This window comes from Ambystoma mexicanum, chromosome 6q (assembly GCF_040938575.1).
Source record: "Ambystoma mexicanum isolate Mex_15411 chromosome 6q, UKY_AmexF1_1, whole genome shotgun sequence".
Classification (NCBI taxonomy): Eukaryota; Metazoa; Chordata; class Amphibia; order Caudata; family Ambystomatidae; genus Ambystoma; species Ambystoma mexicanum.
The window spans coordinates 605,364,806-605,388,599 of NC_090937.1; the positions used below are offsets into that span (position 1 = coordinate 605,364,806).

A 23,794-nucleotide genomic window follows, 5' to 3' on the forward strand; every position below is an offset into this window, starting at 1 on the left:
GCGCAAAGACGCCGAAGAAGCGCCGGAACCATTACGTACACGCCTGCTTTCAACTATTGGCGAAGGAACCCAGGTCAACCAGAGTATTGTAAAGAGCTAACTGGATGCGGCAGAAACTGCGGGACGTTCCCTAGTTCAGGGAATAGTCCTAAAACGACACGTATGGCTGCGCAACTCAGGGTTCAAACCGGAGACACAGGCGTCTTTAATAAATAAACCTGTTGAAGACTCAAACCTCTTCGGGAAAGCGGTGGATGAGGCTCTGGAGATGGCTAAAAAAGAGTTTGATACTATCAAAACTCTTGACCAAATCTCTAAGCCCGCTACCAGGCGCGGCTATGGCAATAAACGCTTTTTTCGTGGCCAACGCCAACAACAAAACCAGCAGCAACAGTACCCTGCCACCAATTTCCAGACCAATAGTGGCCAGTACAGCCAAAGAGGACAGCGCCGGGGCAAAGGAAGAGGGCGAGGGTCCACCCCCAGAGGTTCCCAAGCCCCTAACAACACCAAGTGACGCGAAGATTTGCCTCCCCTCCCATGCAACACCGGTCGGGGGCCGGATAACATCCTTTCTTCCAGCATGGGAGGGTATAACGTCAGACCGCTGGGTACTTTCCACCGTAGCCCACGGATACTGCATCGAATTCAACAGTTCCCCAACATACAAACCCCCCAAGGGGACGACGCATGTCACCGGAACATCTTGCCATCCTTCTACAAGAAGTACAGCAACTGCTGGAAAAAGGAGCCATAGAGGTCGTGCCTCTATCTCAGGTAACGGAAGGTATTTATTCAGTGTACTTCCTTGTACCCAAAAAGGATCTAACCATGCGCCCTGTATTAGATCTGCGCCCAGCGAACAAGTTTATCAAACCCCAAAAGTTTCGTATGGTGACCCTACAGGAAGTGATCCCACTGCTATCACAGGGAGATTACATGACAACATTGGACATGAAAGATGCATACTTTCATATTTTAATGTTGCCAGCGCACAGAAAATACCTCCGGTTCATGATAGAGGGCAAACACTACCAGTTCAGAGTGCTACCCTTCGGCATAGCATCAGCACCGAGGGTATTCACAAAGGTACTGGCAGTGGCAGCGGCCCACCTGCGCAGGTTGTCCATCCCAGTTTACCCTTACCTCGACGACTGGCTCATAACAGGGGATTCTTACGAAACATGCTTCTCCAATACCCAAAAGACTGTAGACCTTTTGTTCCAGTTGGGCTTCTCCATCAACGAAAAGAAGTCCAGCCTAGACCCCAGCCAAATCAAACAATTCCTAGGGGCTCTAATTCAAACAAAGGACGGCCTCGTCTTCCCCTCCAAAGAGAGGGTCCAAAACATGTTGTTTCAGATCCCTCAATATGTGACCGGTCGAGAGGTGACGGTACGCAAAGCAATGCGCTTGCTAGGCATGATGGCGTCGTGTATTTATTTGGTACCTCACGCGCGCCTGCGCATGCGCCCAATGCAGGAGTGGCTCAACAGCCAGTGGTGTCAGGCCAGCGGACTATGGGACGACCTAGTGGTGGTCTCGCAGGCCTTAGTTCTCTCGCTACGGTGGTCGACAAAAGAAAACCTAGAAAAAGGGAAGCCCTTTGCCACACCCGCGGCGGAAGCCACTCTAACCACAGACGCATCCCTCACAGGATGGGGGGCTCACCTATCCCATCAAACTGCTCACGGAGAGTGGACTCCGAACGTAGCATCCAAACACATCAATCTTCTGGAGCTACTAGCGGTGTTCAAGGCGCTAAAAGCCTTCAAGGAACACCTACAAGGCAAGACAGTGATGGTCCTCACAGACAGCACCACAGCCATGTATTACATCAACAAACAGGGGGGAACCCACTCTCCAGGACTGTCCAAACTGGCCCAAAACATATGGAAGTGGGCTCTCAAACAGAATATGTTCCTTCTGTCACAACATGTACCAGGGGAACTCAATCTGCTGGCAGACAAACTCAGCAGAGATTTCCCCCTGCCCGAAGAGTACGAATGGCGACTGCACGAAGACATCGTCTTCGACGTCTTCACGCAATGGGGGTTCCCAGAAATAGACCTGTTCGCAACCCTGGAGAACTCGCAATGCCAAAGTTACGCCTCCAGGTACCCCAGAACCAATCCAAGGGGAACGGTCTGTCGATTCAATGGTCAGGGAGATTTGTTTACGCTTTTCCCCCCGACTCCCCTTCTCAACAAGGTAGTGCACAAGATGCACCAGGAACAAGTAACCATGATACTGGTGGCTCCAATGTGGGCCCGACAGCCATGGTTCGCTCACTTGATGGAGATGTGTCTATCTCCCCCAGTGAAACTCCCCTGCCCGTACAACATGCTGTCACAAGACAAGGGCAGGACTCTGCATCCATGCCCCCAGACCATGAACTTAGCAGCCTGGCTCCTGAGATCATAGAATTTGGACATCTACAGCTCCCACAGAGATGCATGGACATCCTCAGGGAAGCCAGAAAACCTAACACTCGCCACTGCTATTCTAGCAAATGGAAGAGATTTGTCATTTGGTGCAGAGCAAAGAGCATCAACCCAATTGACTGCTCTCCCACACATATTATTCTATACCTGACCCATTTATTGGATTCAGGTCTAGTGTTCAATTCCATTAAAGTCCACCTAGCGGCACTTTGCGCATACACCACTTCCCAACTTAGTGTCGTGGTGGAAGATCCCTGTTATAAAGGCCTTCATGGAGGGAGTAAAGAGAATACACCCCCCGATAGCTGACCCAGCTCCCGGATGGGACCTTAACGTGGTACTTACCAAACTCATGGGCTCACCATTTGAACCCATGCACAAAGCAACTCTTAAAGACCTCACTCTTAAGACTGCTTTTCTAATAGCTATCACCTCCATCAGGAGAGTAAGTGAACTACAGGCTCTTTCTGTTCTAGACCCCTTTGTTACAGTTCACAAAGATAAAGTGGTTCTACGAACTCACCCAAGGTTTGCTCCAAAATTCATCTCAAAATTCCATGTAAACCAGTCTATAGAACTACCAGCGTTCTTTCAAAATCCTTCCAACTTGGGAGAAAGGACTCTGCACACACTAGATGTGCGCAGAGCAGTTATGTTCTACATGGAAAGAACCAGACCACTGAGGAAGACTAATCAGTTCTTCGTCTCGATGGCAGCAGGAAGAGAAGGGGATGCAGTTTCAAAGTCCACTATTTCTAGATCGATTGTTCAATGCATCACTCTCTGCTATACTCTTGCTAAGAAAGAACTGCCCTTTAGGCCAAGAGCACATTCTACTCGAGGCACGGGGGCGTCCATAGCTTTCATTGCAAATGTTCCCCTTGAGTCCATCTGCAAAGCGGCTACCTGGAGTTCTGTGCACACCTTTACAAAACACTACTGTCTAGATGCACACTCTAGATCTGACTCCCAGGTGGGACAGGCAGTATTAAGACATCTTTTCTCTACTGTTCCTTCTCATAACCCACCGCCAACTCCGGGTACTGCTCGCTAGTCTATGCACAGCATGTGATTCTAAGCAGATTAACAAACATCAGAAGACAATGCATTACTTACCGTAAAAGCATTTCTGATGGTTGTATCTGCTTAGATTCACATGCGCCCACCCTTCCTCCCCGCTTGGATGGAAGGAACATAGACATCTTTCTATATTTCTCTCTTTTCTGTACTCACTCACGTCTAGAAGGCTCCCTCAGGGCAGAAAAATACAAAATGAGGGACCTCGACGCGTGAGGGATTGTGGGTACAACACACGTCACTATAGGGATAGTGTTACAGACACGCCTTGTCGACGTCCCCTTTTCGACTACGAAAAACAAAATGCAATACTCCGCAGTGACCACTGGATGTCGGACCTATGCACAGCATGTGAATCTAAGCAGATACAACCATCAGAAATGCTTTTACGGTAAGTAATGCATTGTCTTATCATTTCTTTACAAACTGTTGTTTTGCAAGAAGTTGTTTGCAATGCTTTATAAACTTGCTTTTTAAGAAGTTGCTTGTTATCCTGACAAAAGTATGTAGTTTGATAAGGAAGTGTGATATGTTGATTGCTCTATATCCGCACTACATCCAACTCACTTCCAAAATAACCTCTTTCGCTCAGCTACCTCCAGGGTCAGATGCTTCTCCAGGCAGTGATTGGGGGTCTGGGGGTGGATGTAGATCTCTCTCCTATTCAGGTGCCTCCCTTGGAAATAGCACCCCTGCCCTTCTCAAACTTGAGCCGGAGCACCTGAAGTTGCGGAAGCAGCTCAAGACCTGTTAGGCAAGATTGTATGCAGTACCCTGTGGGAGACTGCTTCAGCCTTGTCCTCTTGGCAATAGTTAACCCTACCTTTGGTATACGCATGTACTACACAAGTTGGTGGAGTGACTGAGCAGCCAGGCGTATCTCAAGAGGGGTCAATGTGAGCTGTAGGGTTGTAACACAGTTCAGTCACAGGTATTCAAATAAACACTTACTCTCAAGGTTTCTTGATTAAACAATTATTTATGAATTTAACAGTCAGTTGTATTAGCCTTCTTTAGAAGGGAGCAAAGCATGTAACGCTAAAAATATACTTCGAAATATTTAGTTTCTCTAAATCAGATGATACCCATTGGGGATGGCACACACACTTCCTACACCCTCAGGTGACGTAAATAGCTAGGACACTGTGGACATTGATTGATTGATCACTGGTACATTTAGAGCAATACTGAGTTTGGTGCAAAACAATTGGTTTGGGAATAAAAGAAAGGTTAACAAATAATTAACTGGTAAGTACTTTTAACCCTCTAATGCAATTTAAATTAACCCTTTCCTGGAGGAAAGGTAAAGACGCAAAGTCTGAGGTAAGAAGTCTCTCTCAGGGAGCCAGGACAGCCAATGTTAGTTGAGCAAAGTCTACAGGAGCTGAAGGTCCTTGTAGGTAGGTCAGTCTTGGACAATGTTTTAGACACTTTTTGTAGAAATAAAAATAACTGAAGGGCCACAAGCCGTTTAGGCTTGTGAGGGGCAAAGCTGCAAGCAACTCTGCAAAGAGGCAACCAAGACCAGTCTCAACTGAGCGAGAGTAAGGCTACATAACCAGAGGTAAGCAACCTCTTAATTTGCAGTGCTTTTGGTTTGAAGAACTTGACTCCAGCTACCTTCTGTTCCAGTCGTAGGTCTGCAGATCCGGTGTTCCTGGGCCTCCGTCGTAGGGACAAGAGGGAGGACGTCTGGGGACTCCTGCACTATGAATTGAAGGTTAGCTACAGCAATGGACAAACGTCAGATCAGCGGCACTTCGCTGTTTCAGCTCCTTGCGTCTCTCGCAAATAGCACCTCTGTGGTTCTCGGCTGTCGAGTTGGACTTTCCTCACTTCCGGGGTCCAGCATTCTGTTGACCTGGCTCAGGCTTGGCCAGTCCTGCTTCCTGGGAGTCCGGAGGATCTTCTGGAGCTCGGGTTTGACTTAAAAACGAGTCTCGATTCTGATGTTCCTCTCCCTGGCAATAGGTTCCTGCAGCAGCAATGGAAGTACAGCCAGCTCCGAGAGGATGTCCAGACGAGTTCGCTTTGGGATTGATTGGTCCCACCAACCCAAGGGGAGAAGTCGTCCTCGCAGGGCTTATCTAGTCTGTGAGTTCAGAGCTTCAGCACAGCAGCAGGGCTTCACCGGGCAAACCAGTAGTCCAGGAGTTGCAGCAGGCGTCTCTTCCAGGTGGTTCTTCGGATTCCTTCGTTCCAGTGGTCGACTCTGCCTTCCAAGCAGAAACCCTCCTCTTTAATGCAGGTTTCTCGCATTCATTTGCAGTCTAGCTGTCACTCACACAGCAGGGTGGCTGTCCTCCAAGGCCAGCCTGCCTATACCTAAGAGTGCATTGCTGTCACCTAGGAGATTAAGCACAGGGAGTTTCGGGCACCTCCCTCACTTCCTGCCCTGCCAGACACACTGGAGCCTGAGGCGGGCTTAAGCAGTGAAACCCACCAAAGACAAAACAAAGGGACCAAACCTGGTTTGGGGAGCAGAGTAAATCTCAAGAAGGAGCTTTCCAACAAGAAATGGGCAAAAAAGAACGGGGCCATTTTTAAAAAATGGGCACCATCTGTGTTCTACTGCAGCTGCAGCCCGCGGTAAAAACACACAATGGTAGGAAAAAGTAAACCACTGCCACCAGCCATTAATTGTAGAAGGGGTGACATCAAAATATTACATGATAAGCTAGACAACAAGGATGCTAAGTAACCCCTCCAGCACCCTTTTGTAAGATATTGTGTGCTGGGTCTAGAAAGTTACAATGTAAATAATGTCAATTTCACTTTACTGTTTTTGGAAAGAGTAGTTAATCCAAGAGAAGGTATTTAAATCTTTGGGAAATCAAAGACTTCTGTGTCACTGCTCTGAAGGTTCTGTGGACCCAATGTAAAAAGATGCCTATGGAGTTTGTCAGACTCAAAAACCAACATAAAATGTTCAAATCACATAAAAATGTGTGAAAAGGTCTCTCTCTCTCTCCACGTTAGAAATTAAAAGTCCTTAAATCCAGCAAAAGAGCTTGGGGTCTCTTAAGATAGAAGAGAATTGGCACATTTCTGGGAATTCTCCATAACAAGACCCTTCATTTTCTCCTCTGCTTTCTCTCTCTCTCTCTCTCCTTCCCGTACTGAGTGGCTGCTTGGTTACTCTTGGAGTCTCACTGGGTACCAGGCTCCTCCATGATCAGTCTCCCATGCACTGCCTCTGGGCCTACGGTTCACTTAAGGGCTGTGACTGTAACCTCTACAGTCCACAGCCTCCTTGCACTTACCCAGAGCTGCGCTGCACTTACTCCGAGCAATACTGTCCTAATTGCACCCATCCCTCTCCCTGGCACTTCTTCCTTCACTTTGCCCTGTCGCGATTGCACGATCTGAACGACACAAAGCCTAGTAAGATTGTTTGTCTTGTACTCGCTCTGTCTTCCCTCCCTTGTCTTGTCACGCCTAGAAACACTTGTGTACAGGCGCGTTATCAATGACTTATATCATATATCCTATCTTGAAGAGAACACTTTATTAAATTTTTAATGAGAAAGGCAATGGTCTTGACAAGAAGTATATCGTGGAAGATAGTTGCTTTTAAAGAGGAACAAGAGTGTTATGGGAAATATATTGGTTTTATCAAGAAGGACATTGTGACAAATAAGTGTTGTGTTTTGGAAACAAGTGTTTATGAAGAGACATTTACTTTACCCAAGGCAACTTTGTATTGGGAAAAAGGGAACTGGTGTGTGTGACTAAAAGTAACTTTGTTAAATCAGAACTGTCCTATGAATGTTTCTGCATTGAACCAGCGGCAGGGTACACAACCCGCCCTGGTCACAAGGAGTATTCTTTGAAACTTATTAGTTTGAACTTTTGCACTGTGGTGTTGAATTAAACATTGCCAAATATTCCTTATTTTATTTTGTTTGTATTAGTGTGAGGGTCAGACCTTTGGACACTAGGTCATCCTTCTTGAGTTTGCCAGATAAGGGGTATTCTCGTTGGGATAGGGAAAGAAAGTTCATCTCACCCATTACTGTTTAATACATTTGCAATCTTTTGTGTCTGCCTCACATTTCTGATCCCTCGCACTGTGCTATCAAATGTATCTTGGTACAGCCATACACTGAGTGGAGTTTTTTATTTCCTCGGTTATGGTTTTATGAAGCTCTTAGTTGGACTATAGAAAAACTGTACTAGTAAGGACAAGCTGAGGTAGAAGTATCAAAATCTATGACTAGGGGGAAATTAAACTTTTTTTTTAAAACCCCCTTTCAGAATTAGTTTTTGACATGGTTACAATTGGAAAAACGCTTTTGGGCTGTAGAACGAAGTGAGAAAAGCTTCAAGTAGTACTGTCCAATCTGAACTGTAAACCCAGTGTTAGCATTTTGGCTAAAGTAGCCTCTGGCCATTAGTTAAAAATATGCAGCAGTTTATTAAAATAGGTGTCCTATAGCCAAGTTGATGTGAAATGCTGTAAAGTTATAGCTTAGAACAGCTTAACATTGTGTTTGTAGGTCTGTCCAGTGTACTTTGTAACCATAAGAATGAAAAGCTATATTTACAACCAATTATTAAAAAGATCTGAGATATTTAACATTCAAGTTAAGCAACAAACATAATGGACAGCAGAATCAGCTGCTTGCCAAATGACGTTTTATGAAAATAACTTTCATTACACTTTTTTGATTGTTGCCTATTTAAATTTGCCATATGAAACTGTTTGGTTCTAGAGAAAGTTAGCCCTTTAGCATTGTTAAACTTTAATTAGCTTATTGATTGTAATGCCAAATCATGTTTCCCCGTTTTGTTGTTTGTTTACTAATAGATGATGGTAAAGAAGAACCTCCTACCACGTTACTGTGGGTCCAGTACTATTTGGCACAACATTATGATAATATCGGACAACCATCAATAGCGCTGGATTACATCAATGCTGCAATAGATAGCACCCCAACTCTGATAGAACTGTTTCTTGTAAAAGCTAAAATTTACAAGGTAATTACTCTTTTAAGGACTGTGAACTACCATGCTAACCATTTCAATTACTTTTGATCATGTTTCTACTTAAACGTTTTAGTCAAGTGATCTCACGTGGAGCGACGTAAACGAGGGCTTTGGTTGCACTTCTGCCATGATATGAATACTGTTTGCGGTTTCAAATCGGACTTTGGTTAAAAGTACAATGTACTCCTATATTTTTAAATATATTGACATTTGGCACACAGGGACACACACACACACATCACCATCATGCTCGACCACAAACCATTTAATTAGTTTGCCTTCATGTGCTTTCAATAGCAACTTAGCTTTTGTAGTACATAACATATTAGCGTTTCAATTGTGCCAGTGTAACTCTTCTTGAGAAACCTTCTGTTACAAACCTTTCCTTCCACTTTCTCTCATCTCTCTACTGATTTTCATGTAAAATGTTAATAGAAAATGCAAATGTGTGCTATTCAAACAGACTGGATAGTTCATAGGTGAGGTTTCTTCTTCAGATGTATCATGCTAACTTGCGCATGTTTTACTTCTGCGTCTCCTTTCCCCTATACTGTAGGGACGCACCTGCAAAGGGACGAGACGGGAACCTTTTCCTTATGAAAAGCGCCTTTCCCCTTTAAACTTCAGACTCACGAAGACATGGCTGTGGTGCCTGACCACGCACTTCTAGCCCTGCTCTCCTCTATTCCGCACAATCAATCAGATCTTTCGCGCTTGTTTTATGTTCCATAGTGCTTTCGCTTCCCCAAGGCATATTTTTCTTCTCTTCAATGTCCCTCTCTTCCCTGGCACATGTCGGTTGCAGCTGCCTTCAGCAGGTGCGAATCCTGCTATTGCGCCTTTTGAGTCTCGGATCCCCATGCTCTGGAGTACTTGGGCTATGATCACCAGTGGGAAATCTGTGCAGCGTGCAGTGCTTTAACACCTTGTTTGCTGAAAAATCTGTTGTCCAGGTGGAGAGAGAGGTTTTCCAGGTTGCCTCTAGACCACCTGAAAGACTTTGTGCCACGGAATTCAAGACCCATGAAACTGTTTTCCAGAGTACCGCGTCAATAGGACTCATTCCCGAGGACTTCACCGGGCAGGAGCGGTCGATCTGATCCTGTCATTGGACCTACTGAGACTCCTAGAGCCACCTAACCACAAACTTATTGGCACATGTGTCCTACTGGAACCAGGACTAGATCTACGGGGGGCGTACTTAGACACGACACTATCAGCAGCTAACTAGAAATTATGGGGGGGAATAGCTCTCCCTACCGACTGCCAAGCTACCTTCAAGGCAGGGGTAACGGAGCATAGGTTATAGCAGGGACCTCTTGGAGTCTTCGGTGGCACACATTGACGCCACAAGCAGAGCGGTATGTATTGGAACAGACCGTCACACAGTGTGGATACACACTAAAAAATTAAATGCAGACATGCAAGACTGCCTACACTACCTTTTTGAGGAAGCTAATTTGTTCCATTCATCTACTGATGAGGTACTTGCCAAAAAAGGCCAGATCTCAGACTGCCAATTCGATAGCTAATTTAGCTAAACCTACACCTAAGAGTTTTGGGCTGATCAGAAATAAGTCGTTCAGAGCTTTTAGAGGCTTGCAGGAGACGAATGCCAGGCAACCGCACAGCACACATCTTCCATGGGGATTTTTCTCCTCCCCCCTCCTCTGAGGCCAAGAAGAAATGAGGTGGGGTCCGGGTCCACTGCCCCACGTTTGGGGGTAGACTAGCCCCCCACAGTTAACACTGGCATCAAACCTTTAATTATTTCTGTAGCTTACACAGGTTTTCAATTTCCAGTCCCACCACATCCACCTTCCTCACCTATTGGCATAGGTTGCTTGTCTCATACAGAATCAAGCAGTAGAGCAAGTACCTACCCCTCACAGCCATACAGAAGAACAAGGCCAGCCTGAGAGTAGTTTTGGACCTATCTTTTCCCAACCTTTTCCTCCCTTTGGTAAAGTTCAAGATGGTGATGCCCATGCAGATGGCAGATGCCCTCTGCAAGGGAGACGAGATGTGCTCACTGGAACAAAGGGATGCATACCTGCACGTCCCCATATGGCAAGCACACAAGGTTTTTGAGATTAACAGTGATGGAGCTTCACATTCAGTATAAAGTCATACCTTTCGGTTTAAATTCAGTGCCTCGTGTTTTCACAAAAATCTTGAACGTGGTGGCAGTAGCTCTGTGCGAATGCTCACTACGTCTATCCCAATTTAGACAAATGACTTGTCGGGCCTAGCTCTCCATAGGGGTCCAGGAGACAATGCGGACATATTGACATGTTAATGCACGGTACAAATGTCCTTTAACATTATCAGCACCGGAGTGGTCCCCTGGCGCTCTGGCGGATCTGAAAGAGGAAGGGAGGGGGGCGGGTTAGTGGGAAGAAGCTGGAAAAGTGCAAGAGAGCAGTGATGTGCTGTTGGCTGCCTCAGCCCGGTGGGTCCGTTGGCTGGGCCTGGGGTATTTGCGGCCGGTAGTCACCATGTAATGTGTGTTTTTGTTATGTTTTTGCAATGTAGTGACACTTGTGCGGTTTGTTGTGCTGTAGGTATGTGGTTGTTTGGTTTGGAGTTTGAGAGGTGTATGCAGAGGGGGGGAATTGTTAGTGCAATTGGTTAGTTGGCATCTTTATCCTGAATTGAGGCGCTGGGCTTCTGTAATCTCCCCAGGTGGGTTTCAGGAGGACCCCAGTGCCTCTATTCTGATCTGGGTCCGTCCGGCCTTCAAGGTCCCTTTCACATCTGGTCCCCTCCTACCCTAGCCTCCCCTGCAGCACTACCGGTCTTCCCTTCCCACTCGTACGGCTAGTGCACCTGCCAATGTCCACAGCTCAGATAGTGTGATGATTGCCAATATCCCGATAATTCCACCACACTGTGGTACCTGGTGGCAACTAAGGGGCAATTGTGGGTGTTGGGTGGGATTAGGGTCGTTAGTTGACTCTGTATCCGTGGGTGTCTCCTGTGTTCCACTCTAACCTGCGTCCTTCGTCCCGGTGCCGTGGGAGCTTCTTCACATAGGGAGTTGTCCAGTCTGTACTGGGAGTTGTCCGTGTGCACTCCAGTGTAGTCATCCCTTTTCTTTTCTGTTTCGGTTTTCAGTTTGTCTGTGGTGTTTGAGAGCCAGGTTTTTAGTAATTTCCTAGATTTTAGGTGATTTTTTGGTGTTCTTATTTCTTTTGGGATGTTCCAGGTTTTTGCAGCTAAGTGGTAGAAGGAGGAGCCTCCAAGTTTCTTGAGGAATGGTTTTGGTTCCAGGCGTATTTCGTTGCTCGACCTGAGGAGTCTTGTTGGCTTGTAGATTATTTTCTTTTGTAGGATTTCAGCTCCTTGTCCACTGATTGCCCTGTGCGTTATGCACATTGTTTTGAAGGTGATGCAGTGTTTTACTGGGAGCCAGTCTAGTGTTTTTAGGGCAGGAGTGATGTGTTCTCTTCTTGATAGTTTGAGGAGTAGTCTGGCTACTGTATTTTGGATCCGTTGTAGTTTCTTCAGGAGGTATTCTGGTTTCTGATGTTTGTTAATCTGCTTAGAATCACATGCTGTGCTTAGTCCGACATCCAGTGGTCACTGTGGAGTATTGCATTTTGTTTTACGTAGTCGAAAAGGCGTGTCTGTAACACTATCCCTATAGTGACGTGCGTTGTACCCACAATCCCTCACGTGCCGAGGTCCCTCAGATTGTTTTTTTCCATCCAGTTATTGGTCGCCTCTATGCGAAGCTCCTCGAGAGACATTGCGAAATCATTTCTTCAACCCTTGGTCGTTTATTATTAATATCTTAACACATAGATCCCTCCCTTGACGAAGCTGCAAGCTGTTTCTCCGCCGAGCAAGATCTTCGACGGAAGGACGAGCGGAGGAGATCCTTCGGCGCCGCCGAACACGTGGCCTGGCATCGCCGGCCTTACACAGTAGGGAGAGTTGGGTTGTGTGATCTTTTCTTTTCACTCCGAGAATGCCTTTCTCTTTCCCATCCCTCTCTTTCGAGGTCGTAATCACACTTCTTGCCCTCAGCTATGGAGAGGACGCCCTTTAGGTTTTGCCCACTTTGCAAAGGCAAATATACCTGGAAGGACAAGCACAAACTGTGCAACCGTTGCTTGCCCCTCGATCACAAGGAGGACGGCTGTGCGGCCTGTAAGTTACTTAAGCCCAAAATGATAAAGGACCGCAGGGTCAAAAGGTGGACGGCGTACGCCATGTCTAGGTCAGGTTCCTCGCCCGCTGCCACCGAATGTGACGAGGATAGTGATTACCCGGCCCCCGTAACGGAGGTTGTAGACCTCTCGAGGCAGCGTTCTCGCTCCTCTTCGTCCGTCCCCGGCCCCGACAAGCCCGGCTCACGCCCAGCTTATGGGGATGAACACCCTGGCGACAAAGACACACACAAGAAATCTCATAAACGCATACCCCACGGCACGCATTCGTCGAAGACGAAGGCAGCCATAGCGCCAACGGAGGCGCCGGGCCCACCGGCGTCTTTCGCTGACCCTAAGGGTCGCCAGACCTCCCCGCCTCCGCGACAGGCGACCGGACACTCTGGAAATAAGGGCGCTAACCCCAAACCCTCAGGCGGCGACGCGCCTCGCAAGAGTGCGCACGTTGCGAGTAAAGAATCGACGGTACCTAGCGCGACGGCGACAGAGAATGATCGCCGAAAGCCTCGCGCGTATATCTTCTAGGGACGGCCAGAGACGGGCGACAAGTGACACGCCGAAAACCGCGCACAAGGCCAAAGAAACGCTGAAGGCGCAGGAAAGTAGGCTGGGACAGCTCCCACTGTCGACGGAAAACCCTAGCCTGCCAGAACACTTCTCAGAAGGCGAAGGCACCTTATCTTTGACACTATGGGACAGATCTTGGCAAATACAAGAAGAAACTCCTTTTTCACTCCCAGACCGCTCTGGCCTACCTCAATGGACCTTGGAGAAGTTCCAGTCCTGTATGGACAAGTTAGCAGATTCATGGCCATTCCAGAAAATAGGGCGCCTAACAGACCTAGGAAGGTACTCCTAGAAAGTCCAAGGGCTAAATACCCGAAGTTGTTCTATAACCCCTTTCACGAGGATATGAACTCTTACGACCTCACCGAAGAGGACACTCCCTTCCAGGAAGGAGAGGAGTTCATTAATGATGAAAACCAACAAGAGGGAGAAGGCTTCCATGAGGACACTAACATAAGTGAGGAAGGGTACGAGGAAGACCCAGGTGAGGGTGACCCAAATCCCTGGCAGTCACCATCTGGGTCTACAGAGCCAGACATAGACATCACGTCTCCTCAGACCACACCAGTCAGGAACCCTTCGCCTGTTGACAATCAGCTCACCTTTAATGCGCTGCTGAGGAAGGCAGCAGCACATTTTGAGGTCGAAACTGGGGAGGTCACCCCAGACACTGACTTCGTGGAAAGGATTATCAAAGAAAAACCCCCACCAGCCAAACAATTCCAATACTCGCCTCTGTTAAGAGACAAATCAACCCTTCACTGGCCACCCCTGCACTAGTAAGAGGGGTTAATCCAAGAATCGAAAAATTGTTCTTGCCCTCTCAATCAGACCCACTATATATTAAGGGTCACTCAATCCCGGACTCCTTAGTGGTGACTAACACTAGGAAAAGCGCTGGGGTTCCACTGTCTACCAGCGAGGCACCCCCGGATAAAGAGGGGAAAAAGCTTTATGCCCTAGCCAAAAGAATTACCACCTCGGCAGCGTTCTCAACAAGGATTGCCGATAATAACACATTGCTGGCAAGCTACGCTGATGCGCAATGGGGAAAGCTTAAGCAGGACATCAAGGAAGTCCCTGAACCCCTAAAATCTTGATTGCTGGCTACAGTTAATGAAGGGTCTCTGGCCAACCAAAGCATTGTTAAGAATACCCTCGATGCAGCAGAAACTGCTGGCCGCTCTTTGGTACAGGGAATACTGCTGAAGCGCCACGTCTGGCTTCGCAATTCCGGGTTTAAGGCGGAAACGCAAGCGGCGCTCATTAACAAGCCTCTTGAAGAGTCTAACCTCTTTGGAAAGCCAGTGAACGGCGCACTGGAAAATGTGAAAAAAGAATTTGATACCATAAAGACCTTGGACCAAATCTCAAAGCCCCCTAACAGGTGGGGATTTGGCAAGAAGCGTTCTTTTCGTGGCCAACGCCAGCAACGGAATCAACAACTGCAATATTCTGCCAACAACTACCAAAGTAATAGTGGCCAGTACAATCAAAGAGGTCAACGCCGTGGCAAGGGGAGAGGTCGGGGTTCCACCCCTAGAGGCTCCCAAGCCACCAACACCACCAAGTGACGCAAAGATTCAGGTCCCCTCCCATGCATCGCCGGTCGGGGGCCGGTTAACATCCTTTCTTCCAGCATGGGAGGGAATAACATCAGACCGCTGGGTACTATCCACCATAGCCCTTGGCTACTGTATAGAATTCAACCCCCGAGGGGACGACGCATGACACCAGAACACCTCGCCGTCCTTCTGCAAGAAGTGGACCAGCTACTGGAAAAAGGGGCTATAGAGGTCGTGCCTCTAGCTCAGGTAATGAAAGGTATTTATTCAGTGTACTTCCTTGTACCCAAAAAGGATCTAACCATGCGCCCTGTATTAGATCTGCTCCCAGCGAACAAGTTTGTCAAGCCCCAAAAGTTTCGTATGGTAACCTTACAGGAAGTGATCCCACTGCTAGCACAGGGGGATTACATGACAACACTGGACATGAAAGATGCATACTTTCATATTTTAATGTTGCCGGCGCACAGAAAATACCTCGGGTTCATGATAGAGGGCAAACACTACCAGTTCAGAGTGCTACCCTTCGGCATAGCATCTGCACCGAGGGTATTCACGAAAGTACTGGCAGTGGCAGCGGCCCACCTGCGCAGGTTGTCCATCCCAGTATACCCTTACCTCGACGATTGGCTCATAACAGGGGATTCTTACGAAACATGCTTCTCTAATACCCAAAAGACAGTAGACCTTTTGTTCCAACTGGGCTTCTCCATCAACGAGAAGAAGTCCAGCTTAGACCCCAGCCAGACCAAGCAATTCCTAGGGGCTCTAATTCGAACAAAGGACGGCGTCGTCTTCCCCTCCAACGAGAGGGTCCAAAACATGCTGTTTCAGTTCCCCCAATATGTGGCAGGTCAAGAGGTGACGGTGTGCAAAGCGATGCGCTTGCTAGGAATGATGGCGTCATGTATTTATTTGGTACCTCACGCGCGCCTGCGCTGAATGCAAGAGTGGCTCAACAGCCAGTGGTGTCAGGCCAGCGGACAATGGGACGATCTAGTGGTGGTCTCGCAGGCCCTGATTCTCTCGCTACGGTGGTGGACAAAGGAAAACCTGGTAACAGGGAGACGCTTTGCCACACATGCAGTGGAAGCCACTCTAACCACAGACGCATCCCTCACAGGATGGGGGGGCTCACCTATCCCATCAGACTGCTCACGGAGTGTGGACTCCAAGCGTAGCATCCAAGCACATAAACCTACCGGAGCTACTGGCCGTGTTCAAGGCACTAAAAGCCTTCCAGGAACACCTACAAGGGAAGACAGTGATGGTCCTTACGGACAGCACCACAGCCATGTACTACCTCAACAAGCAAGGGGGCACCCACTCTCCAGTACTGTCCAAGCTGTCCCAGAATATCTGTAAGTGGGCTCTCAAAGACAACATGTTCCTACTGTCACAACATGTACCAGGGGAACTCAATCTGCTAGCAGACGAACTCAGCAGAGACTTCCCTCTGCCCTCAGAGTACGAATGGCAGTTGCACGAAGACATTGTCTTCACACAATGGGGATTCCCAGAAATAGACCTGTTCGCAATTCTGGAGAACTCACAATGCCAAGATTACGACTCCAGGTACCCCCAGAACCAATCCAAGGGGAACGGTCTATCGATTCCATGGTCAGGGAAATTTGCTTACACCCCTTCTCAACAAGATTGTGCACAAGATGCACCAGGAACAAGTTATCATGATACTAGTGGCCCCTATGTGGGCCCGGCAGCCATGGTTCGCTCAGTTGATGGAGATGTCTCTATCTCCCCCAGTGAAACTTCCCTGCCCGCACAACATGCTGTCACAGGACAAGGGCAGGACACTGCATCCATGCCCTCAGACCATGAACTTGGCAGCCTGGCTCCTGAGATCATAGAATTTGGAAATCTACAGCTCCCACAGAGATGCATGGACATCCTCAATGAGGCTAGACAGCCTAACACTCGTCACTGTTATTCTAGCAAATGGAAGAAGTAGTGAACTACAGACAGACTTTCTGTTCTAGACCCCTTCGTAACAGTTCACAAAGAAAAGGTGGTTCTACGCACACACCCAAGGTTTGCACCGAAATTCATCTCAAAATTCCATGTAAACCAGTCAATAGAACTACCAACTTTCTGTCAAAACCCTTCCAATTCGGGAGAAAAAAGTCTGCATACACTTGATGTGCGCAGAGCTGTCATGTTCTACATGGAAAGAACCAGACCACTGAGAAAGACTAATCAGTTCTTTGTCTCGGTGGCAGCAGGAAGAGAAGGAGATGCAGTTTCAAAATCCACTATATCTAGATGGATTGTTCAATGCATCACTCTCTGTTACACTCTTGCTAAGATAGAACTACCCTTCAAGCCAAGAGCACATTCTACTCGAGGCACTGGGGCATCCATAGCATTCATTGCAAATGTTCCCCCTGAGTCCATCTGCAAAGCGGCAACCTGGAGTTCTGTGCACACCTTTACAAAACACTAGTGTCTAGATGCACACTCTAGATCTGACTCCCAGGTGGGACAGGCAGTATTAAGACATCTTTTCTCTACTGTTCCTTCTCATAACCCACCGCCAACTCCGGGTACTGCTCGCTAGTCTATGCACAGCATGTGATTCTAAGCAGATTAACAAACATCAGAAGACAATGCATTACTTACCGTAAAAGCATTTCTGATGGTTGTATCTGCTTAGATTCACATGCGCCCACCCTTCCTCCCCGCTCGGATGGAAGGAACATAGACTTCCTTTTATATCTCTTTTCTGTACTCACTCATGTATAGAAGGCTCCCTCAGGGCAGAAAAAATACAAACAGAGGGACCTCGACGCGTGAGGGATTGTGGGTACAACGCACGTCACTATAGGGATAGTGTTACAGACACGCCTTGTCGATGTCCCCTTTTCGACTACGAAAAACAAAATGCAATACTCCGCAGTGACCACTGGATGTCGGACTATGCACAGCATGTGAATCTAAGCAGATACAACCATCAGAAATGCTTTTACGGTAAGTAATGCATTGTCATCTGGAAGCTTCGAGGACAAGATCTCTCTCTCGACGCATTCCGTCGAGCGATTCGGTGGTGGGGTGTCTGCGTGCATCTGGCGGCGGGCACGGACTTCCAGACCCCACTTCATCAGTAGACTGTCACGACTGATGCCTCCCTGGAAGGATGGGGCGCTGTGATGGTGGAAATGCATTGGAGATACCGGGCCTCCCTGTCCTGTAGTCCTTTTTCATTTGTGTTCTGTATTGTTTTCTGCCCAGGAGTCCATATGGGACTCCCGGCAGTGCAGCTCTTCCTGTTTTAGGTTTGGTGTACAGACCAATGGGATACCCCTATGGCACCCACGTGGGGGGGGGGGTAACAACCCTGTGCCACTAGTGTATTTTTTTGGGCACCTGTGTGTGGCCCACAGAGCAAGGTATGGGCTGGTGGCAGCTCCATGCTGACTTTGACAGGTGCTCTGAGTATCCTCCATTTTGGGATACCCAGGCCCTGCCATTGGAATCAGTTGATTCCTGATGGGAACCAAGATGGCCCCTGTGGCCTCTTGCTTTCTATTGCCTGTTGCCTTGTTTTCCCAAAGTCCTGGGAAGCCCTGACTCTGTCCCCCTGACTGGTGGCTGGGTGGAAGTTCCATATATGGTGGTGTTGTGAAGTCCAGGCCAGACTGGCTGGAGCCTTCCCTGTGACTGTATGTTGTGGGTACACCTGTGGGTGGGACCTGGGTGAATGGAGTGTGTGACCAATAGGCACTTCTTGTTGTGGATGTCTGGTATCTGGTGTCTGATACAATGACTGAGACAGCCCTGCCCGAAACTGGTATGAATGCAGTGGGTAGTGTTGAGCGTCTGGGTACTTGTCCCAAAACACATTCCTTGTTGTGAGTGTCTGAGAGGGAGGAGAATGGCTTGAATGCACTGTATGTCTGATTGACTGCTGAATGCCCTTCTGAGTGACTGGTTGCCTTAGTGTGACCCAGCAGAATGAATGGGAGATCAAGTAGTATATCTGGGGGGCTCTCACTGCTAGAAATAGTTCAGAAGCTGGAGTTGAAACTGACATTGAAACTGAAGCTGAATCTCGAAGCCGAGCCTAAAGAAGGTGGTTGACTGCTGTCTCCCTTCACCGAAAGCCGTGAATACTGATCCAAGAGAGGACCTGGTTAGGCGCCCTATTCCTTTGCTCCGAGGGACCATCTAGCACCACTAACCTTTGCCGAAGCTCCATGGAAGTCAGACCCTTGACAAGCTGCCGACCAGAGACTGGGACCGCCGAGGGACCGAAGATAAGCAGTGGACATTCCGTCCACCGTCGTCGACCAGGGTTCGCAGGTTTGCTATAACCACTGGAGGCCTGTCGAAGCCGTATTGCCCAGAAGCGGGGACCGATTGACGCTGTGCCATCGACGACTGGCACCACAACGCTCCTTTGCCTAAGACTTTTTAATTCACGGACGCGCTCGTCATCACCGCTGCCCGCCTTATCCCGCCGGAGAAGGCCAGGCCATTGACGTGCTGAGGAGCATCCACCGGTGGGTTTCCCGCCAACCAAAGACCGTAAAGACGCCAGACGACTCAACGCCCTTGCTAGGCCACAGTTCTTCACAAACTCTTTGCGGTCCTGCACTATCGACATAGAGTTGCCCTGCACGCCTCTTCCTTGCAGGGCGTCTTTGCTCCGTCGACAAGCACCGCTGGGACCGAAGCTGCCGCCTCGACGCCGAGTTCACTTTGTTCGAGGGATCTCGACGATGCGTGGCTCCTGCTTTAAAAGGAGCCGCTCAAGAAGGATCCGTCGACGATTCATCAAACTCTATTCCGGGTACATTGGGGTGGTAGAAACATTGTAGAAGGAAATGAGACTAATTGAACAATATATGGACTGGGTTTGTAGTATATCTTTATTTTACAGGTTGCCCAGGTTTTGTCAGGGAGGTGGGGATCGCCACACAGAATGGTCTAAACAGTAGGGGCCAGTATTCTGCCAATTGTTATAACCAACTGCTTTCCTCCTATGTCTATTGTTGGTTACCTTTATTAAGTGATTTGTGTGACATTTGACCAGAGTACAGTTGATGCACTTTAATGAAATCTGAGAATTGTGGTACCACTTAGAACTGTATATATTTGCCATTGTAGATTAACTGAGCACAGAGTGAGTTATTGTGATTGTGCATATAACCTTGAACCTTAATTATAGAAAGACTGTTTTAACTAATACAGTGTGCAGACATTCCTTTGTGGGTGTTTGGGGACTACACTGTACTTAAGAAACAGCCTGCATCACCTCCTGAGAAGCTAGGCCTTGATTGCTCGACTACATTTCTAATAGAGAATCTTGGCTGGGGTCCTCTGTGCTTCTCCTATGCCATATAGAGAGCAGGAGTACAGACACCCCCTCCAGTCTTTACAGGCACACACATCGGAGATCTCCACGCAAGAGGCATGTGGCGACCGGAGGAGAAGTCGTTGCATATCAACATTCTGGAGCTTCGGGCAGTGTTTTGGGCCCTCAAGTCTTTGCTCCTTTCCCTCAAGGGTAAGGTGGTACGGGTCTTCACGGACAACAGCACCACACTGTTCTACATCCGGAAGCAGGGGGGCACCAGATCCCTAGCACAGTCCAGAGAGGCACAGGACCTATGGCACTGGGCCGTGGCCCAGGGGATTTTCCTCGTCCCGTTTCATTTGAAGGAGTTAAGAACATCATCGCCGACTCCCTCAGCAGGGAGCTGTGCTCATGCCACGAGTCGGAGCTTCGGCAGGATCAAGTGGATCTTCTGTTCTGACAATGGGGCAATCCCCACATAGATCTATTTGCGACGAACACCAAGTGCCGGAGGTTCGCCAGCAGGTTTCTCCAGCCGGGGAGCAAAGGGGATGCGTTCTTTCCCCTGGGATGGTCTGTTTCTCTATGCATTCCCTCCGTTGCTGTTGCTTCTGCGACTTAACAATCAACTCAGACGGTCCTGGTGCAGGATGATCCTTGTCGCACCGGTGTGGCCGAGACAAATATGGTAACTAGACCTTCTGGACTTGTCAGCGTCCCCTCCAGTCAGTTTTCCGGCAGACGCAGATCTGCTCGCCAGGGAAGGAGGTGCGATTTCGCACCACAACCCAGGGTCGCTGAACTTGCAGGCCTGGCTCCTGCAGCACTACAGTTTGGAGGATACGAGATCCCGGCGGACTGCAAGGAGGTTCTTGCCAAGACCAGGGCTTCGTCCACACTGAAGTGCTACGGACATAAATGGAAGAGGTTCACCATCTGGTGCCATGCACAGAAGATAAACCCTCTACGGATTACGGCCCCTCAGGTGCTGCCCTACTTGCTGTCGCTGGCCAAAGTGGGGCTGGCGCACGCTTCCATCAAGATTCATCTGGCGGCTTTCTCCCGCAACACCAGAACTCAGGAGCGGTCGTCGCTGTGGTGAAGGAGCTCATGAAAGGACTTTTCCGCTCGTTCCCGCCGGTGAAGGCTCCGGCCCTGGCGTGGGAGCTCAATGTGGTGTGGACTAGGCTCATGGGTCCTCGGTTCAAACCTATGCATTCGGCGCCGCTGAAATTCCTATCGTGGAAGACAGCATTTCTTGTGGCCATCACCTCTGCACGACGAGTGGGAGGGATCCAGGCCCTCTCCTGTAAACCTCCGTACTTAACTTTTCACGAAACAAGGTTAGTGCTGCGGACGCAGCCCTCCTTCATGCTCAAGGTGCCATCCGACTTCCATCCCAACAAGCCCTTGGTGTTACTTGTTTTCTTCCCGTTGCCTTTGTCGCCGGCTGAGAGGACTTTGCGCTCGCTGGATGTGGCTAGAGCGCTAAAGTTCTACGTGTACCGCATGAAATGTTTCCGGAAGACATCACAACGATTTGTGAACTTTGGCCCTGTGAACCAAGGGAATGCCCTCCCCAAGTATTCCATTTCCAGGTGGCTCTCCGGCTGCATCACCCATTGTCACCGGTTGGCAAATGGACCGTTGCCTGGCTGCCTGAGAGCCCATTCGACCAGAGCGGTCGCTGCAACTACGGAATTCCTTTCTGGTGTGCCCCTGCTGGACATCTGCAGGCCTGCTAAGTGGAGGTTGACGCACACCTTCACGAGATTCTACTGCGTCGACCGGTGTTGAGAGGGATTTCTGAACTGTGACCTGGAGGGGCAGAGTTTCAGAAGGCCAACCTAGTTTCTTGGAACGGGGTAACCTCTGGACAAGCCAGACCAATCAGGGTAGCTGTAGCAGGCGGTCAAGACTAAGTCTCAAGAGGGGTGAGGGTGACTGAAAGACCATGAGCACACAAAGCAAGTACACATACAAATTACTCCAGACAGGTGTTATATTAAAAATATAGACACATTTATTACAAGGCCTTTGTAACGTAGAACATAGCAAAGAATCACAATAATACTAAAGTAAACCAATACATCACAATATATATATATATTTCTGAGGCTTGAGGAATCTGCTTAGATCACATGCTGTGCATAGGCCGACATCTAGTGGAAGCTGCGGAGTATTACAGTTTGTTTTTCGAAAGTCGAAAATGGACGTCGACACAGGGCGTGCCAGTAATACTATCCCTAGTGTGACGTCCACTGTACCCATGATCCCTCACGCGTCTAGGATCCCCAGATTGTTTTTTTCCGCCATTCTGGTCGGAAGCACTTCATCGGAGTTCCCTGGCTTTGCCATATTTTCACTCAAAACTAATTCTAATTTGCCCCGTTTTGCAACCTTTCGTCGATCAACATCTCGACGCCGAACCGGGGAAGAGATCAACGTCGAATACCCGACGGATTGGGCCTTGAGGCTTCCGCCTCGGCTCGGGCCTGGGCCGCTGGCCTCGGCCCTACAAGTAGGGAGAGTGGGGGGTGGTACACTTCCACACTCGGGTATATATATATATATATATATATATATATATATATATATATATATATATATATATATATATATATATATATATATATATATATATATATATATATATATATATATATATATATATGACACCTTCTTACCTACACACACTTGCCCGCTGCCCACAGGCGCGTATGGAGGGTACGCCCTTTCAGTTTTGCCCCAAGTGTAATAAGAAATACCCTTGGGTAGATAAGCACGCTACGTGCAACCTTTGCCTGCCCAGAGACCACCCCGAGGCGGGTTGCAGGGCCTGTAGTAGGTTTAAGCCCAAAACTCTTAAGGACCGCTCCACCAAGCGTTGGGCCCACCACGCCAAGCTAGCAGCTATGGAGGCGGAGGGTACCTTCAGCGACGGCAGCGACGCCGGACTTTCGGACGGCGAGGGCACAAAGGCGTCGAAAGACAGCCGAACGCACGTCCCCGGCCTCGGAAGGTCGTCCGTCCCGGCGACTATGGGGAAGTCCCCCGGCGACAAAAGCGTTACACATACACACGCTAAACACAAAAAATCCACCCGAGATTCGACGTCGTCGAAACCTCGGAAAGAGGCACAGAAGGAGCGGTCCGAAAGGACGTCCTCTGGGCGGTCCCGGTCGAGGTCGCCGCACAACGTCAGGCAAGCCTCCACACTTGCACATAGTGCCTCGACCATTAACATCACGGAAGATCAATCGTCCGGAGACGAACACGACTTCCGTCACCAGCCTGCACCCCCAGGTAAAGGGTACATTACTTGGGAGTAAGGAGGGCCCAGTTTCGAAGGCTAGTTCGAAAGACAGGGATTCCACCTCCGATCCTCGACGCCAGGCGTCGAAAGATAAGGGAAATGGTAAACACACTTCCACCCACGGGGAAGGGGGTAAGCAGCAAAGGAAACAACCCTTGCAATCCTCCACAACAAGAGAACTGACTTCCCCCTCCAAGTCTTCTCAGGGCCAGTCCATAGAAAGTTCCAGCAAGGTCACCCCAAGCTCCAAACTCTGGTCATGCGAGGACATTGACAGAGTAATGTCAAGGATGTCTTCCTTAGCAAATTTCTTCGAAAGACACCCTGACCAACTCCTAGCTTTAAAC

General features: G+C 48.6%; 1 protein-coding gene across 1 annotated transcript in view; it reads left to right on the forward strand.

Annotated features, from left to right (window-relative positions):
- The window catches only part of NAA15 (N-alpha-acetyltransferase 15, NatA auxiliary subunit), a 1,171,626-nt gene that overhangs the window by 621,403 nt on the left and 526,429 nt on the right, over window positions 1-23,794 (forward strand). Inside the window, exon 11 of the mRNA XM_069631086.1 lies at window positions 8,332-8,501. Coding sequence (XP_069487187.1) covers window positions 8,332-8,501 — 170 coding nt within the window. The remainder of the gene's footprint in view (window positions 1-8,331; window positions 8,502-23,794) is intronic.